The following is a 19533-nucleotide window of genomic DNA, read 5'->3' as shown; positions in this document are numbered from 1 at the left end:
TTTTTTTTTTCAATATTTGCATGCGCACAGAAAAACCCTGCTAGGGCAAAATAATGATTTTTTTCAACTTGTAATACGAGTGGATCCCGAAAAGCACAAAAAAGCTAGGGAAAAAATTTACATTTACTGCTGCACATGTAATCTAGCTCATAGTGAATTTCCTTTCAACCTTTACACAATGCACCATTTAGTTTTTGAGCACAATAGGTTGACCACTTTTTGTATTTTTTTTTTTTTTTACACAATGCATTTTATGCTTCACTGATGATCATTTTGAGCTTTTCTATTTTCCATGTTTGCAACACATATTCAGTGATCCACTGGTATCCTGTGACATTGTAGTGCTAAAATAATATAGTGCATGTGATTTTGGTACTAGTCACTGTGGAGGTCTATGTGTTTAGCAAAGGGTTTGAAATGCACAGGAACTACAAACACTGCTAGTGATTTTCAATGTTGACAGCTATTCATTTTTGAATATACTTAGCCTTTTCCCACCTAGTTTATCTTAAAATACTATACAGGGCTCTGAAAAATAAGAAACAGTTTTGTTTTTTAAACATGTTTATTATTATTTTGGTTTTAACCAAAGCTATAAAATGAAACTAAAGTTAACAGTACTAAACAGAAGTATATGGTTAACATTGTTAACCATTTAAATGCCTTTAAGACTAATATACATTGAGTGACTTATCTGCACCCAAGTTGAGCGGACAAAAATCACACTGCCTTTGTGTATTACAAAAATATGAATACATTAAAAATCCTGACCTATTGCAGAGTTGATCTTCATAAAGGTGGTAAATGCCATAGTGATTCTTCAAGATTGCACCTTTATATACAGCAGGACAGAAATGAGCTGTGAGCACCAAAATTCATTTTTATTGCACTATGACACAATCAAAGTATTGTTTTTATTTCCTTAGAATGTGTTTCTGTATTTCACAAATTTACTTCTCTCATAACCATGAGATTATTAATCGTAGTTGGGCTGCATGAGCCATAGACTGTTAAGTGCTGCTGTTTTTTAAATTAAAGATATAAAAATTAACTCAAATGTTTATATTTTTGTTGATCGCATATATGTGTGTATGTATGTATAAGAAGTAACTAATCTCCAATTAAATCATAATTAGGCAATTATGTTTCTTTATAAAGCTCAGAAACACATTACAAGTGTATAAACGCGCTATTATTTACTCATTGTATTTGTGAGCAGTCTTATACTACTAATGTATGTGTCCCTTTACGATTTTTAAATTATGAAAAGTTTCAGTTCTCAATACTTCCCCTTCTAATTATTAGCAAGAAGCGGTTATGTGACCTCCAGCTTACCATGGAATCCAAAGATTACAGAAATATCACACAAAAAAATAACTGCCAGTGTATATTTGGTTAAATTCAAATTAACCATTCATTCATTCCATACCAAACAAATATTTGTTTGTTTTTTTTGTTTTGTTTTTTTAAAATTGTACTTTCACCATTATTATTACTCCTTATCGCTGATAGTCATTGGTCAAAAACACTCAAGAACGCAGATAAATCAAAAACAAAACAGCGACTGTTTTCTCCTCTGTATCAATCCTTAAGTGCTACTTCAGAGTTCTGGAATGCACAACAGGAGGTTTGTTGTCCAGATTCATATCCTCACTTGTTCTTCATTGTCTGACTCGTATGATATGCTGGGTGTGGGTAACTCATCTATGATATTGTGAGCACCTTCCCGCGTCTGACCAAGGGAGAAAGCAATGACGTCTACGGCTAAGCTGGCGGTTGCTTTCACTTCTTCAGTGTTTGTTGCAAGAACTGGATTGACTTCTACAAGATCCATGGCAGACAGAAGTCCTGTTGAGGCAGTTAACAAATTGTGCATTAGCTGGATATTGAATTGTGACTCCTGCTTATATCACAGCAGGGGAATAGCATGTTGTATTAGAAACGTTACTACATAATAATCTTAGCTGACAACTATATTGCAACAGAATGATGACAAATACCTAATTATGGGATTTACTAAATGAACCATAGCAATCTATTTGTCACTGTGTTTAATTGGTTTATTAATGGCCCAGTATGCCTAAGGTTTTGCCATTTTTTTAAATTATATTCATTATCTGGTCTATGCGCATAAGTAATATTTAGTCTAGGACTTGAATACAACCAGTCTTTAACTCTGTATTGATTATCATTATGTTCTTTTAAAAATTATTTACAGGGAACAATATAAATTCTGTATTAAATATATTAAAATTAACTTAGGTTTCTTTTTCTGCTAAGGCCAATTAGGGACAGGTATAAATGGTTTTACTAGAGTAAGAGTGTGCAATAACAGAAGTGTCTGCACTTCCACTTTTAACAGGAATTTTGGAACCCCACAATATTTAGAATTACATTACAGGAAAAGGGAACAGAATAAAGTATTTTGCAAGGTTGTTTTACTACATACAGTTAAACATTTTATATTGATATATCGAAGTGTTTATTGTCTCTTTAAAGAAAGGCTCTTTTCATTGGTAATCAGGTATCAGACAAATAAAAGCAGGGGAGCTGGAAACATCGCTATTGATATCCATGCTATAATACATTAGGAACAGGAACTGTAATTCATGCAATAGTAATGCGTTAAAGGGATATTATACACTCATTTTTTTCTTTGCATAAATGTTTTGTAGATGATCTATTTATATAGCCCATAACATTGTTTTTTTGTTCTTTAAATGTATAGTTTTGCTTATTTTTAACCTTTTAACGCTGTTATGCCGTTCTATTCTGTCATAATTACACTGGACTTTAGTGCCGTTAGGACGAAATAGAATGTCATAACCGTTGGCTGTCCTAAAGCCAACGGCGCTTCTATGATGTGATCGCGGTCTGGAGGGCGTGCCTAGAGTCACAGGGACGCCCCCCTGACCCAATCCCATCATTGAAATTTCGCGATCGCATGCACGATTTCAATTTGTTTACATTGGAAAGTTGTTCCGATGTAGATAAATTAACCCTGTCATCAAAGGGTTAAATAACATTGCTCTGATTTTCAGACTCCTAACCAAGCCCCAAAGTTTTATGAGAATACCATCAGATACCTACTCCAGCTTGCTCCTGTTTGTGTAAAGGGTCTTTTCATATGCAAAAGAAGGGGGAGGGGGGAGTGTCTTATTTCCCACATGTAGTGGGCTTTCCAGCTACCTTTTCAACAGAGCTAAACTGAGACTTCTAAGTAAGTTTTTAAAGAGTTTTATACTGGATTTTTATATCGGTATCTGTGCATCTTATTCTTTATAGTAGTGTCTATTACATGCAGTTATACGAAAATGGGTGTATACTGTCCCTTTAAGCCAACTACCATCATTTTAATTACCTTACTTGTTGTTTTTTTTATTTTATTTACAATGATACTTTTATGAAATATATGATTGGTTTGTAATAAAAATGTTGCCTATAAAATGTAGCTACTTTGCTAGTGACTAAGGAGAATGTTTTGTTTTATGTCCTTTTGTAAAGGTATTATAACTGCCTTTGTTATAATGAAAACAGACCACTGTACAAAGCTAAGTCATATAGATAGTTTTGTAGCAATATTTTGCAGGTAGCCATATATTTGTAGACTGCGGGACAATATGAGAAGAGGAAGTGAATGTAAATTTTTATGCTAAAGTGCACGGTTTTTAAAACTTTGATTAAAAACAAGGGCACTTTAATTCATCAAAATTTTCATTTCACTCCTGTTGTGAAAAAAAAAACTTACCTTTTAATCTTCACAGCAGCTCCATCTTCCTCCACCCGTTTCAAAGCCTCTTCCTGGGTCTAAAATGAGGCATCCGGATTCCTCCAATCACAGCAGTGAATCAGACACTGAATCCCCCGGGGGGGAAGCTGTGATAGGAGGATGACCTATCAATCATTTCTGACACCAGAAATGGCTTGTGAGACTGAAGGAAGCTGGAGCTGCTGTGAAGATTAAAAGGTAAGTTTTTTTTTTACACAACAGGAGTGAAATGTAAATTTTGATGAATTAAAGTGCCCCTGTTTTTAATCAAAGTTTTAAAAACTGGGCACTTTAGCATCAAAATTTACATTCACTTTAAGCAGTAGTATTGTCAATGGCTTTGAAGTGAATAATCTGTGCACCCCATGATCATTATTACTACTACTAATTGAGTACCAGTTTGTTCCTTTAAAGTCAATGTAAACTTTCATGAAAGTTTACATTGCAGTGTTTTTTTTTTTTTTGTTTTTTTTTAATGCTTACCTTTTTCTGCAGCGAAGCCGGACCAGCGATCCCCCATCCGCTTTTTATGCTGTACTTAGCACAGCAATGACGAAACCGGCTTCCTCCAATCACGGCGTGGCCTCAGGAAATGTCTGCTCTGGGGTGCACACCATGTTTGGAGGAAGCCGTATTTGTCATTGCTGACATAAGTACAGAGGAGCTGCGGGCGGGGGATCACTGGTCCGGCTTGGCTGCAGAAAAAGGTAACGATTTTTAAAAAACAAAAACGCTGCAATGTAAACTTTCATGAATGAAAGTGCCCCTGTTTTTAATAGTATTTTTTTTAAAAACAGGCACTGATTCATGAAAGTTTACATTCACTTTAAACACTTTGATATTGTTTAATTTTAATAAGACACATTTAAATTCCCTTCTCTTTTCAAATGTATTTTGTTCTCTTGGTATCTGTTGTTGAAATAGTATATGTACATATCCTACACTAATGGGATCTAGCTGGAGACACATTTGTCTCTTGTCACCATGTGTTCAGCTAGCTCCCAGTAGTGCATTGGTGCTCCTTCAGCAAAGTATAATAAGAGAATGAAGCAAATTTGATAATAGAATTAAACCTGAAAGTTTAAAATTGTATGTTCTATCTGAATCATAAAAGAAAATTTGGGGTTTCATGTCCTTTTAATTCTGAAAATGATGGTCTTTTCAACTCCTCTAAAGTGGAACTGCAGATTCCATACACTCTAGTGATCCATTTCTAACTGCCCCTAATTGACCTCAGCAGAGAAAGAAACTTAAGTTACAACATGGCGGCACCCACTGCTTTTCATTGAGTTTCCCCAGGCCCATCTATATATAAATAATGTAAAGCCCCAGACATGGCCATATGGAAACCTCCACTCACCTGTGTTATGAATTTCTTCTGTAATGTATACACCTTCTCTGTACGTTAACCCTCCTATGACAGGAGTACCAGTTGCTGGTGCCAATGTAGGGTCAAAAGCATCAATATCAAAGCTGAGATGAATTGGCCTCTGTCTCCTAAAAACAAAGGAGAAATGCCGCTATTGTGTAGCTCTTTATCCAGATATGCAGATTCACCTCTTTTATAGAAAGAAAGTGCACTTATAAAAATAGGAGCATATTAAACTGTCATTATTTTATCTCATATTCATAAAATGCCCTTTTCTTATATATCATTCTGCCATTGTCTTCTGCTTTCACTTAAAGGGACAGTCAACCATAGAATTGTTATTGTTTTAAAAGATAGATAATCCCTTTATTACTCATAACCCAGTTTTGCATAACCAACACAGTTATATGAATGTACTTTTTACCTTTGTGATTACCTTGTATCTAGGAACCTTCTTCCAGCCCCCTGATCACATGACTGTGATTGTTTATTATCTATTGTCTTAAATTTAGCACTGTATTGTGCTAGATCTTAAATAACTTTCTGTGCCTGAACACAGTGTTATCTATATAGCCCACGTGTACTTTCTGTCTTTGTGTTGAAAAGAGATTTAAAAAGCATGTGATAAGAGGCAGCCCTCAAAGGCTTAGAAATTAGCATATGAGCCTACCTATGTTTAGTTTAAACTAAGAATACCAAGAGAAAAAAGCAAATTTGATGATAAAAGTAAATTGGAAAGTCGATTAAAATCAAAAGTCCTATCTGAATAATGAAAGTTTAATTTATACTTGACTGTCCCTTTAAACCTGAAATCTTTGCTGTATTTTTGCATAAATTAAAGGAACATTATATTTCAAAACTGTGTTCCATCTAAAAAAAAAAATTTATTTTCTATTCAATGGTTTTTTTTTTTTTTTTGGTTTTTTTTTTTAAATGTTCCTGTGCTAAATAAACATAACTCTCTGTGGGAGTGAGCAGTAGATAACTGGATGTCAGTTGTACGGAGATATGCACTTCCTGTTAGATAAATAACTGGATGTCAGTTGTACAGAGACATGCACTTCCTGCTAGATAGATAACTGGAAGTCAGTTGTACAGAGACATGCACTTCCTGCTAGATAGACAACTGGATGTCAGTTGTATAGAGACATGCACTTCCTGTTAGATAAATAACTGGATGTCAGTTGTACAGAGACATGCACTTCCTGCTAGATAGATAACTGGAAGTCAGTTGTACAGAGACATGCACTTCCTGTTGGATAACTGAATGTGAGTTGTACAGAGACATGCACTTCCTGTTAGATAACTGGATGTCAGTTGTACAGAGACATGCATTTCCTGCTAGATAGATAACTGGAAGTCAGGTGTACAGAGACATGCACTTCCTGTTAGATAACTGGATGTCAGTTGTACAGAGACACGCACTCCCTGCTAGATAGATAACTGGATGTCAGTTGTACAGAGACATGCACTTCCTGTTAGATAGATAACTTAATGTCAGTTGTACAGAGACATGCACTTCCTGCTAGATAGATAACTGGAAGTCAGTTGTACAGAGACATGCACTTCCTGTTGGATAACTGAATGTGAGTTGTACAGAGACATGCACTTCCTGTTAGATAACTGGATGTCAGTTGTACAGAGACATGCATTTACTGCTAGATAGATAACTGGAAGTCAGTTGTACAGAGACATGCACTTCCTGTTAGATAACTGGATGTCAGTTGTACAGAGATATGCACTTCCTGCTAGATAGATAACTGGAAATCAGTTGTACAGAGACATGCACTTCCTGCTAGATAGATAACTGGAAGTCAGTTGTATAGAGACATACACTTCCTGCTAGATAGATAACTGGATGACAGTTGTACAGAGACATGCACTTCCTGCTAGATAGATAACTGGAAGTCAGTTGTACAGAGACATACACTTCCTGCTAGATAGATAACTGGATGACAGTTGTACAGAGACATGCACTTCCTGCTAGATAGATAACTGGAAGTCAGTTGTATAGAGACATACACTTCCTGCTAGATAGATAACTGGATGACAGTTGTACAGAGACATGCACTTCCTGCTAGATAGATAACTGGAAGTCAGTTGTACAGAGACATACACTTCCTGCTAGATAGATAACTGGATGACAGTTGTACAGAGACATGCACTTCCTGCTAGATAGATAACTGGATGACAGTTGTACAGAGACATGCACTTCCTGCTAGATAGATAACTGGATGACAGTTGTACAGAGACATGCACTTCCTGCTAGATAGATAACTGGATGACAGTTGAACAGAGACATGCACTTCCTGTTAGTTTAATTTTATACTTGTTTTAGCTTTTTTTTGTTAAAATATTTTTAACATGCTGATCTTTCATTTACTTAGAACATTTTGAATACTATGTTCCTTTAATATTTGTAGTTTACATATTTTTGATCTCGGTTTATTTTAATGATAATGCACCCAATTAAAGGGACTTGAATCTCCGGAGCCTGCACATGTCTGGAGTGCAATGCAACAGCAGCTTTGCAACAATGCTTCTAATCTGCTGCCATCTAGCTCTAAAAAGTGTATAACTGCATTATCGTTATCTCGCATCGCAGAGTGCAGGGCAAAGTTTGTAGGGGGTGCTTGTCAAACAGGAATGCACTCTGAAGTATATGTACAGTTAGACGTTGACATGACCAATTTATGACATAAAATAATTCTGCTTATATGACCTTTAACTGACATTGAAGTATAGACTTTTTTTCTTGCATCTAAAAGACAGCATTTCAAAATGTATTTATTTGTTTTTGTTGCCATACTAACATTGTTTTATCCTTGTGATCTCACTATCCATCAATAAAGTAGTAGGTCTGTTTTTCAGCCTATAAGGAATCAGTCCTTAAGGACCAGCTATACACCCCCTGTTTGCTTCAGAATCAATAAAAACAGTGTTAACAAACTTTTTCAATGAAAACTGGTTAGTATTTAAATATTGCTCTTTCATGTGTCACAACATTCTAGAATTTAATATCCCTTTTATAGACGGCATTTAATATTACAAGTAAGTTTCTATCTGTAAAACCAATAAGAGGCTCAGACTGTTTGCTAAACCTATAGATGGCTGCATGTAGCTTCTGTCTAACTCACCTTCCAACCAGCTGGTCAAGTGCCCTCTCCATAACTTTCTGAATCCCCATACAGTCAATATGTCTCATGGAAAAGTAGGAGATGCCGTAATTTTTCAGAATAAAACTGAAACAGTAAAATTGACTTTGTTAGATCTGTGACGGCTATAGTATTGTACAAAAAGACATTTAGATACTACATTTGTGTTAATAGATATGTTTTAACTATTCAAGAGCAAAGTGTGTTTTTAGTTGTGTAGTAGCTGTTGCATCACTTACACTATATTTATAGGATTGGAAGTGCTGTATTTTCCTACATGCAGTACAGCTTTGCACACAATAATTTTAAACATTCTTGCTTGTTTATTTTTAAATGGCACTGTTCTTAAAGGCACACCAAAAAATAGACTTAAGTGACCAGCGCCAAAAAATATAAATTACTACAAACTCCAACTAGAAAAAATAGGTTACCCTCAAAGACCTACAGGACTAATCAATACAAAATACAAAGCACTAGGGAGCACTGAAACCAGCTTAAGAGTAAGGATATATAGAATATATATAATAATAATAAAAAACACCTAACCTGATACTAATATGATACTACTATAATAGGCAATATGTATAATACAAGTAAATTGTGAATTATGAATTATGTGTGAAAAAAAATCTTTTCAAAATTGGAAAAAATTATATATGAAAAAATTCAATTCTATAGAAGATGCCAGCAACAAATACTAGAATTGCATATCTATATATAAAAAACTTTATTACAATATAGGTCAACCTATTCAAGACATACAATAATAAATCACAAAATTAAGAAAAATATATAGAAAAAAATAAAATTAGTATAAAAAACTCCTTAAACCAAAAACCAGAAGTTCATGCATAAGAAACAGTTCCCAGGAGTGGACGATTTTTCGGCTTGTTACTATGTGGACCCACGCTCATACAAGGATGCTGTTCTGTGTATAGTTGTAAGAAGAGCGTTCCCAGGACAAAAGAGGCAGTCGCAGCCAATGATGGTATTTCCCCTACGGACAAGGACAGAGGGTTATTCAGCCACAAGATATCTGCACAAATAAAATTTAGATTTTATTTGTGTAGATATCTTGTGGCTGAATAACCCTTTGTTAGGTGCTTTTTGTGCAGTATTGGCCATTACAAACAGGCCTTGGGAGCTAGAATGCATATCCTGTAAAAGAAAGCTGCAAAAAATTCACTGGGTTTCTAGCCTAGTATATCTTATTGCTTTTCCCTGTTAAAGCTTTTCTGTTTTCAGTGGCCATGGGTTACTATTGGAAGGTGTGTCCACAGATCGTTGGTCCAAGTTTGGAGGCCGGTTGCTGCTTATTATTATGTAAGTACGGATGTAACTTCCCCTGCTATTTGCTGTGTGACATTTACTAAGAGGATTCCTTGTCCGTAGGGGAAATACCATCATTGGCTGCGACTGCCTCTTTTGTCCTGGGAACGCTCCTCTTACAACTATACACAGAACAGCATCCTTGTATGAGCGTGGGTCCACATAGTAACAAGCCGAAAAATCGTCCACTCCTGGGAACTGTTTCTTATGCATGAACTTCTGGTTTTTGGTTTAAGGAGTTTTTTTATACTAATTTTATTTTTTTCTATATTTTTTTCTTAATTTTGTGATTTATTATTGTATGTCTTGAATAGGTCGACCTATATTGTAATAAAGTTTTTTATATATAGATATGCAATTCTAGTATTTGTTGCTGGCATCTTCTATAGAATTGAATTTTTTCATATATAATTTTTTCCAATTTTGAAAAGATTTTTTTCACACATAATTCATAATTCACAATTTACATGTATTATACATATTGCCTATTATAGTAGTATCATATTAGTATCAGGTTAGGTGTTTTTTATTATTATATATATTCTATATACCGGTATCCTTACTCTTAAGCTGGTTTCAGCGCTCCCTAGTGCTTTGTATTTTGTACTGTTCTTAAAGGGACATGAAACCCACATTTTTCTTTCATGATTCAGATAGAGAATACAATTTTAAACAACTTTCCAATTTACTTCTATTATTTAATTTGCTTCCTGCTCTTGTTATCCTTTGCTTAAAGGTTTATCTTGGCAAGCTCAGGAGCAGCAAATAACCTAGGTTCTAGCTGCTAATTGGTCACTGCATATATATACACCGATTGTCATTGGCTCACCCATGTTTTCAGTTGGAAACCAGTAGTGCATTGCTGCTCCTTTAACAAATGATTCTGAGAGAATGAAACAAATTACTGAAGTAGATTAGAAAGTTGTTTAAAATTGTATTCTCTATCTGAATCATGAAAGAAAAATGTGGGGTTTCATGTCCCTTTAAGGGATGAGGTGCAGTACTACCTACCATGAATTTCTAAATGTAAACTTTCATGACGGAGCATACACTTAAGAAACTTTTCAATGTACTTTTTATTATGAAATTTACTTTATTTTAGTATCTTTTATTGAAAAGCATACATAGGTTGGCTTATGACCAGCAATGCACTGCAGGGGTTAAACATAGTTAAATGCAATAATAAAATGTGTTCCTTTTAAGGTAAGTTTAATTATTTTATGCAGATTGGCTGCATTTGGGAAAAAAAATTACCTCTTTGTACCTCCACTAGGTTTTTCATTAGACAATACAGACAACTACCTATGGTCACTTGCTTTCAGAAAGCTGCTTACCTGGGGGGGTCACATGATAAAACGTTTTTTTTAATAGATGTATTCCAGCGTACAAACAATTGTAAGTGCATATTAGGCTGGATGCTACAGTGTAAATACAACCTTGTCTGTCTTTTATTAAAGGGATGTGAAACACAATTTTGAAAGAGTAGCAATGTACTACTAGGAGCTAGCTGAACACATCGGTAAGCCAATGAAATGATGTATATATGTGCAGCCACCAATCAGCAACTAGCTCCAAGCTCCTGAGCCTACCTAGGTATATTTTTCAACAAAGGATGCCAAGAGAACTAAGCAAATAAGATGATAGAAGTAATTTGGAAAGTTGCTTAAAGTTGTTTGTTGTATCTGAATCGTGCCGAGAAAATTTGTGGTTTTGTGTCCTTTTAAACATGCAAAACAGCAGCTTATATGTGTAGAATTATATGTATAGATTGATGTAGCTATAGATCTTTTCATAGCATCAACATAATGTAAAAGGCTATCTTTATACTATATAAGGAAAATGCTTTTGATATAAGTTGTGTATAATATATTACTAATATTGTTTTATATTATTCTAATTTATTAGAGTAGGATAGGGGACATTTTATGTAACTTACTGTTCAGCTGGATCAATATCTCTCAAACCGATGTAAACAATATCAGACCTGGAGAGGCAGGGTTTGGTCCAGGAAAATCCAGGAATTGGTGGTACCTAAATGAAGGTAAGGACACATACATTTTTTTTTTACATTTATAAAACATTTATAGTTACCTTTTTTTTTTTTTTTTAAATATTGTTTGGGGATATACTGGGAAATGGGAACATTACTGGAGGATTACATTTTCCTTTAAAATACAGCTAATAATTGTATGAAAAAAATAGTTGTTCACAAAGATTTCCAGTCACATCCGCTTGTATTAGATAGAAAATAATGTAATATAGTAACCTAACATTCTTTTTTTTATTATTACTTCTGATTTGTTTCACTGAGGTTAAAATGTACATTGTTACATAATCTGTGTTTAGACCCTAGCTCAATCACCAAGTAAGCAATTCAGCTTTTTATTTCTGTAAATTAATAGTCAGTATGGATGTCTTCTTGATGGTCATAATATTTCAGATTTTGCAATATTAATCTTGCTAAAAGAAAAGGTGCTGTATAGTGCTAGATATATAGAGCAAGTTATTATTGTGATACCCCAAATGTGTGGTGTAATTATGATGCTAAAGATTCCAAATTTAGAGGAGAGTGGACAACCCTAACATGTACCTCCGTCTCCAATATAAAGAAAGGGATTTTTAAAAAAAATGTTTCTTTCATGTAATTAGCAAGAGTCCATGAGCTAGTGACGTATGGGATATACATTCCTACCAGGAGGGGCAAAGTTTCCCAAACCTTAAAATGCCTATAAATACACCCCTCACCACACCCACAATTCAGTTTTACAAACTTTGCCTCCGATGGAGGTGGTGAAGTAAGTTTGTGCTAGATTCTACGTTGATATGCGCTCCGCAGCAAGTTGGAGCCCGGTTTTCCTCTCAGCGTGCAGTGAATGTCAGAGGGATGTGAGGAGAGTATTGCCTATTTGAATGCAGTGATCTCCTTCTACGGGGTCTATTTCATAGGTTCTCTGTTATCGGTCGTAGAGATTCATCTCTTACCTCCCTTTTCAGATCGACGATATACTCTTATATATACCATTACCTCTGCTGATTCTCGTTTCAGTACTGGTTTGGCTATCTGCTATATGTAGATGAGTGTCCTGGGGTAAGTAAGTCTTATTTTCTGTGACACTCCTAGCTATGGTTGGGCACTTTGTTTATAAAGTTCTAAATATATGTATTCAAACATTTATTTGCCTTGACTCAGAATGTTCAACTTTCCTTATTTTTCAGACAGTCAGTTTCATATTTGGGATAATGCATTTGATTTAATCATTTTTTCTTACCTTCAAAAATTTGACTTTTTTCCCTGTGGGCTGTTAGGCTCGCGGGGGCTGAAAATGCTTCATTTTATTGCGTCATTCTTGGCGCGGACTTTTTTGGCGCAAAAATTCTATTTCCGTTTCCGGCGTCATACGTGTCGCCGGAAGTTGCGTCATTCTTTGACGTTATTTTGCGCCAAAAATGTCGGCGTTCCGGATGTGGCGTCATTTTTGGCGCCAAAAAGCATTTAGGCGCCAAATAATGTGGGCGTCTTATTTGGCGCGAAAAAATATGGGCGTCACTTTTGTCTCCACATTATTTAAGTCTCATTTTTTATTGCTTCTGGTTGCTAGAAGCTTGTTCTTTGGCTTTTTTTCCCATTCCTGAAACTGTCATTTAAGGAATTTGATCAATTTTGCTTTATATGTTGTTTTTTTCTTTTACATATTGCAAGATGTTCCACGTTGCAACTGAGTCAGAAGATACTTCAGGAAAATCACTGCACAATGCTGGAGCTACCAAGCTAAGTGTATCTGCTATAAACTTTTGGTATCTGTTTCTCCAGCTGTTATTTGTATTGCATGTCATGTCAAACTTATTAATGCAGATAAAATTTCCTTTAGTACTGTTACATTACCTGTTGCTGTTCCGTCAACATCTAATTTTCAGAGTGTTCCTGATAACATAAGAGATTTTATTTTTTAAATCCATTAAGAAGGCTATGTCTGTTATTTTTCCTTCTAGTATACATAAAAGTCTTTTAAAACTTCTCTTTTTTTCAGATGAATTTTTAAATGAACATCATCATTCTGATAATGGTTCTTCTGGTTCTGAGGTTTCTGTCTCAGAGGTTGATGCTGATAAATCTTTGTATTTGTTCAAGATGGAATTTATTCGTTCTTTACTTAAAGAAGTGTTATTTGCATTAGAAATAGAGGATTCTGGTCCTCTTGAAACTAAATGTAAACGTTTAAATAAGGTTTTTAAATCTCCTGTAGTTATTCCAGAAGTGTTTTATCTCCCTGATGCTATTTCTGAAGTAATTTCCAGGGAATGGAATAATTTGGGTAATTTATTTACTCCTTCTAGACGTTTAAGCAAATTATATCCTGTGCCATCTGACAGATTAGAGTTTTTTGGGACAAAAATCCCTAAGGTTATGGGGCTGTCTCTACTCCTGCTAATGTACTACTATTCCTACGGCAGATAGTACTTCATTTAAGGATCCTTTAAATAGGAAAATTGATTCCTTTCTAAGAAAAGCTTACTTATGTTCAGGTAATCTTCTTAGACCTGCTATATTTTTAGCGGATGTTGCTGCAGCTTCAACTTTTTGGTTAGAAGCTTTAGCGCAACAAGTAACAGATCATAATTTTATAGCATTATTTTTATTCTATAACATGCTAATAATTTTATTGGTGATACCATCTTTTGATATCATTAGAGTTGATGTCAGGTATATGTCTCTAGCTATTTTAGCTAGAATAGCTTTATGGATTAAACTTGGAATGCTGACATGTCTTCTAAGTCAACTTTGCTTTCCCTTTCTTTCCAGGGTAAATAATCATTTTCGTTCCTTTCCTCACAAGGAACAAAAGCCTGATCCTTCATCCTCAGGAGCGGTATCAGTTTGGAAACTATTTCCAGTTTGGAATATATCCAAGCCTTATAGAAACCTATAGCCAGCTCCTAAGTACCTATGAAGGTGCGGCCCTTATTCCAGCTCAGCTGGTATGGGGCAGATTACGTTTTCTTCAAAGAAATTTGGATCAATTCCGTTCTTAATCTCTGGTTTCAGAAACATTGTTTCAGAAAGGTACAGAATTGGCTTCAAGTTAAGGCCTCCTGCTAAGAGATTCTTTTCTTTCCCGTGTCCCAGTTAACACAGCAAAGGCTCAGCATTTCTGAAATGTGTTTCAGATCTAGAGTTGGCTGGAGTATTTATGCCAGTTCCAGTTCTGGAACAGGGGCTGGGATCTTATTTTATCTCTTCATTGTACCAAAGAAGGTCAATTCCTTCAGACCAGTTCCGGATCTATCATTATTGAATCATTATGTTAGGATACCAACATTCAAGATGGTTACTGTAGGACTATCCTGCCTTTTGTTTAGCAAGGGCATTATATGTCTACAATAGATTTACAGGATGTGTATCTGCATATTCCGATTAATCCAGATCACTTTTAGTGTCTGAGATTCTCTTTTTAGACAAGCATTACCAGTTTTGTGGCTTCACCGTTTGGCTTAGCCTCAGTTCCAAGAATTTTTTTCAAAGGTTCTCGGTGCCCTTCTTTCTGTAATCAGAGAATAGGGTTTTGGTATTTCCTTATTTGGACGATATCTTGGTATTTGCTCATTTTCGAAGAATCTTATACGAATCGACTTGTGTTGTTTCTTCAAGTTCATGGTTGGAGGATCAATTTACCAATCAGTTCATTGATTCCTCAGACAAGGGTAACCTTTTTAGGTTTCTAGATAAATTCAGTGTCTATGACTCTGTCCTTGTCAGACAAGAGAAGTTTAACATTGATATCAGCTTGTCAAAACCTTCAGTCACAATCATTCCCTTTGGTAGCCTTATGCATGGAAATGTTGGGTCTTAGGACTGCCGCATCAGATGCGATCTCCTTTGCTCGTTTTCACATGCGACCTCTTCAGCTCTGTATGCTGAACCAATGGTGCAGGGATTACTCAAAGATATCTCAATTAATATCTTTAAACCGATTTTACAACACTCTCTGACATGGTGGACAGATCACCATCGTTTAGTTCAGGGGGCTTCTTTGTTCTTCCGACCTGGACTATAATCTCAACAGATGCAAGTCTTACAGGTTGGGGAGCTGTGTGGGGGTATCTGACGGCACAAGGGGTTTGGGAATCTCAGGAGGTGAGATTTCCGATCAATATTTTGGAACTCCGTGCAATTTTCAGAGCTCTTCAGTCTTGGCCTCTTCTGAAGAGAGAGTTGTTCATTTGTTTTCAGATAGACAATGTCACAACTGTGGCATACATCTATCATCAAGGAGGGACTCACAGTCCTCTGGCTATGAAAGAAGTATCTCGAATTTTGGTTTGGGCGGAATCCAGCTCCTGTCTAATCTCTGCGGTTCATATCCCAGGTATGGACAATTGGAAAGCGGATTATCTCAGTCGTCAAACGTTGCATCCGGGCGAATGGTCTCTTCACCCAGAGGTATTTCTTCAGATTGTTCAAATGTAGGAACTTCCAGAAATAGATCTGATGGCTTCTCATCTAAACAAGAAACTTCCCAGGTATCTGTCCAGATCCCGGGATCCTCAGGCGGAGGCAGTGGATGCATTATCACTTCCTTGGAAGTATCATCCTCCCTATATCTTTCCGCCTCTAGTTCTTCTTCCAAGAGTAACCTCCAAGATTCTGAAGGAATGCTCGTTTGTTCTGCTGGTAGCTCCGGCATGGCCTTACAGGTTTTGGTATGCGGATCTTGTCCGGATGGCCTCTTGCCAACCGTGGACTCTTCCGTTAAGACCAGACCTTTTGTCTCAAGGTCCTTTTTTTCCATCAGGATCTGAAATCCTTAAATTTAAAGGTATGGCGATTGAACGCTTGATTCTTGGTCAAAGAGGTTTCTCTGACTCTGTGATTAATACTATGTTACAGGCTCGTACATCTGTATCCAGAGAGATATATTATAGAGTCTGGAAGACTTATATTTCTTGGTGTCTTTCTCATCATTTTTCTTGGCATTCTTTTAGAATACCGAGAATATTACAGTATTCTTCAGGATGGTTTAGATAAGGGTTTGTCCGCAAGTTCCTTGAAAGGTCAAATCTCTGCTCTTTCTGTTCTTTTTCACAGAAAGATTGCTATTCTTCCTGATATTCATTGTTTTGTACAAGCTTTGGTTCGTATAAAGCCTGTCATTAAGTCAATTTCTCCTCCTTGGAGTTTGAATTTGGTTCTGGGGGCTCTTCAAGCTCCTCCATTTGAACCTATGCATTCATTGGATATTAAATTACTTTCTTGGAAAAATTTTTGTTCCTTTTGGCCATCTCTTCTGCCAGAAGAGTTTCTGAATTATCTGCTCTTTCTTGTGAGTCTCCTTTTCTGATTTTTCATCAGGATAAGGCGGTGTTGCGAACTTCTTTTGAATTTTTACCTAAAGTTGTGAATTCCAACAACATTAGTAGAGAAATTGTGGTTCCTTCATTATGTCCTAATCCTAAGAATTCTAAGGAGAAATCGTTGCATTCTTTGGATGTTGTTAGAGCTTTGAAATATTATGTTGAAGCTACGAAATCTTTTCATAAGACTTCTAGTCTATTTGTTATTTTTTCCGGTTCTAGAAAAGGCCAGAAAGCTTCTGCCATTTCTTTGGCATCTTGGTTGAAATCTTTAATTCATCTTGCCTATGTTGAGTCGGGTAAAACTCCGCCTCAGAGAATTACAGCTCATTCTACTAGGTCAGTTTCTACTTCCTGGGCGTTTAGGAATGAAGCTTCGGTTGACCAGATCTGCAAAGCAGCGACTTGGTCCTCTTTGCATACTTTTACTAAATTCTACCATTTTGATGTATTTTCTTCTTCTGAAGCAGTTTTTGGTAGAAAAGTACTTCAGGCAGCGGTTTCAGTTTGAATCTTCTGCTTATGTTTTTCATTAAACTTTATTTTGGGTGTGGATTATTTTCAGCAGGAATTGGCTGTCTTTATTTTATCCCTCCCTCTCTAGTGACTCTTGTGTGGAAAGATCCACTTCTTGGGTAGTCATTATCCCATACGTCACTAGCTCATGGACTCTTGCTAATTACATGAAAGAAAACATAATTTATGTAAGAACTTACCTGATAAATTCATTTCTTTCATATTAGCAAGAGTCCATGAGGCCCGCCCTTTTTTTTGTGGTGGTTATGATTTTGTATAAAGCACAATTATTCCAATTCCTTATTTTATATGCTTTCGCACTTTTTTCTTATCACCCCACTTCTTGGCTATTCGTTAAACTGAATTGTGGGTGTGGTGAGGGGTGTATTTATAGGCATTTTAAGGTTTGGGAAACTTTGCCCCTCCTGGTAGGAATGTATATCCCATACGTCACTAGCTCATGGACTCTTGCTAATATGAAAGAAATGAATTTATCAGGTAAGTTCTTACATAAATTATGTTTTTTAGTTATTATGTAAGCTGTGCACAGAATATATATTTTAAATAAAGTTTAAAAGTGGACACTTCTAATTAAGTGATTAGTAGGGATATGAATTTGGAGTTTTCATTATAAAAAGAATGCTGAAAATAGATCTGGATTTGCACAGATCTTAGTGTGTTGAATTTTCACAAAAAGAAATCCAGCTCTTAAAACAGCCGAATGCTGCTGGTAGTGGCCATATTTGGCATCGTTTCATAACAAAATGCACATCCCTAGGGCATTTTGTTATACAAGGTGTTCTAGAGGAAATCCTGGTAAATTAACTGTTTAAAGTGAAAGTAAATCCTAGCATTTTACAAACGCTAGGATTTACTATTGAAACAAATAAAGGGCACTTTCATTCATGAAGTATAAGATACTTCATGTAGAAAGATCCTTTATTTGTTTCACTTGATTGCTGTTCTTAGCCGCTACAGCAGCCCATGGGTTAAAAAAAAGAAATTTTACTAAGAGGTGACGTTTTCACCTCTTAACCAATAGCCGTGCGGTAAATCCAGCTTGGCGCCCATGGGAGCCGGATTTACCACACAGCTATTGGCTAAGAGGTGAAAACGTCACCGCTTAGCAAAAAAAAAAATTTAGACGTGGGCTGCTGTAGCAGCTAAAAACGGCGATCGATTGAATCAAATAAAGGAGCTTTCTACATGAAGTATCTTATACTTCATGAATGAAAGTGCCCTTTGTTTCAATAGTAAATCCTAGCGTTTGTAAAACGCTAGGATTTAGTTTTACTTTAAGAACTTAAAAAAGCACACTGCAGACATATCTGGGCTAACCTTGATACATATATTTGCCTATTTAGTTTTAACAGATAAGAACTGCAAAACAATGTACTTTATACTATACTTTATACTACACATATAAGCTGCTGTTTTGCATATGGCGGTGACTAGCTGCAGACTCAAGCCTGGATTGTCTCACCAAATGAGGTGGGTGATTTTGGTTATTGAAAACAATTGCAGCAAACAAAATTGGCCAATATTCTATAGCAAGACAACTGAAATGTCTTGCAATTACAAAGTGTATGCTGTGTTTTGTAATTTAATTAGATAACATTTTACCTTACCTTTTTAATAGCAATTTTAGAACTGACCCTTACTTTTTAAAAGGGCATGAAACCCAACATTGTCTTTCCTGATTTAGACAGAGCAAACAATTTAAAAAAAAAAATATTTCATTTTACATCTATTATCAAATTGACATTGTTCTCATGGTATTCTTTGTTAAAGTGATATCTAGATAGGTAGCCTGCACCTATTGTTATCACAAACGTATAACATAGTTATAAAACTGCTGCCATATATTTCTCTAGTCACGTGCACACTCCTACACCTTCCTACCTGCTTTTTAAAAAAAGACAACAAGGAACAAAGTACATTTGATAACAGAAGTAAATTTCAAAGTTTTTTTTTTTGTTTTTTTTAATGTTACACTCCAACTGAATTTTATTGGGATTTATGTCCCTTTAAGTAAAATGGTGCTT

At 35.7% G+C, this 19533-nt stretch overlaps 1 protein-coding gene across 1 annotated transcript in view; it reads right to left on the bottom strand.

Moving 5' to 3' along the window:
• Window positions 1-546: 546 nt before the first annotated feature.
• ARG2 (arginase 2) overlaps window positions 547-19533 on the bottom strand; it is a 34363-nt gene continuing 15376 nt past the window's right edge. The window contains exons 5-8 of the mRNA XM_053697838.1: window positions 11559-11653; window positions 8276-8380; window positions 5130-5266; window positions 547-1848 (exon numbers count right to left, since the gene is read on the bottom strand). Of these exons, the coding sequence (XP_053553813.1) occupies window positions 1643-1848; window positions 5130-5266; window positions 8276-8380; window positions 11559-11653 (543 nt within the window). The 3' untranslated portion in view covers window positions 547-1642. The remainder of the gene's footprint in view (window positions 1849-5129; window positions 5267-8275; window positions 8381-11558; window positions 11654-19533) is intronic.

Source organism: Bombina bombina, chromosome 1 (genome assembly GCF_027579735.1).
Source record: "Bombina bombina isolate aBomBom1 chromosome 1, aBomBom1.pri, whole genome shotgun sequence".
Taxonomy (NCBI): domain Eukaryota; kingdom Metazoa; phylum Chordata; class Amphibia; order Anura; family Bombinatoridae; genus Bombina; species Bombina bombina.
Note: the sequence above shows the minus strand (reverse complement) of the source record. Positions and strands in the feature narration are given on the sequence as shown.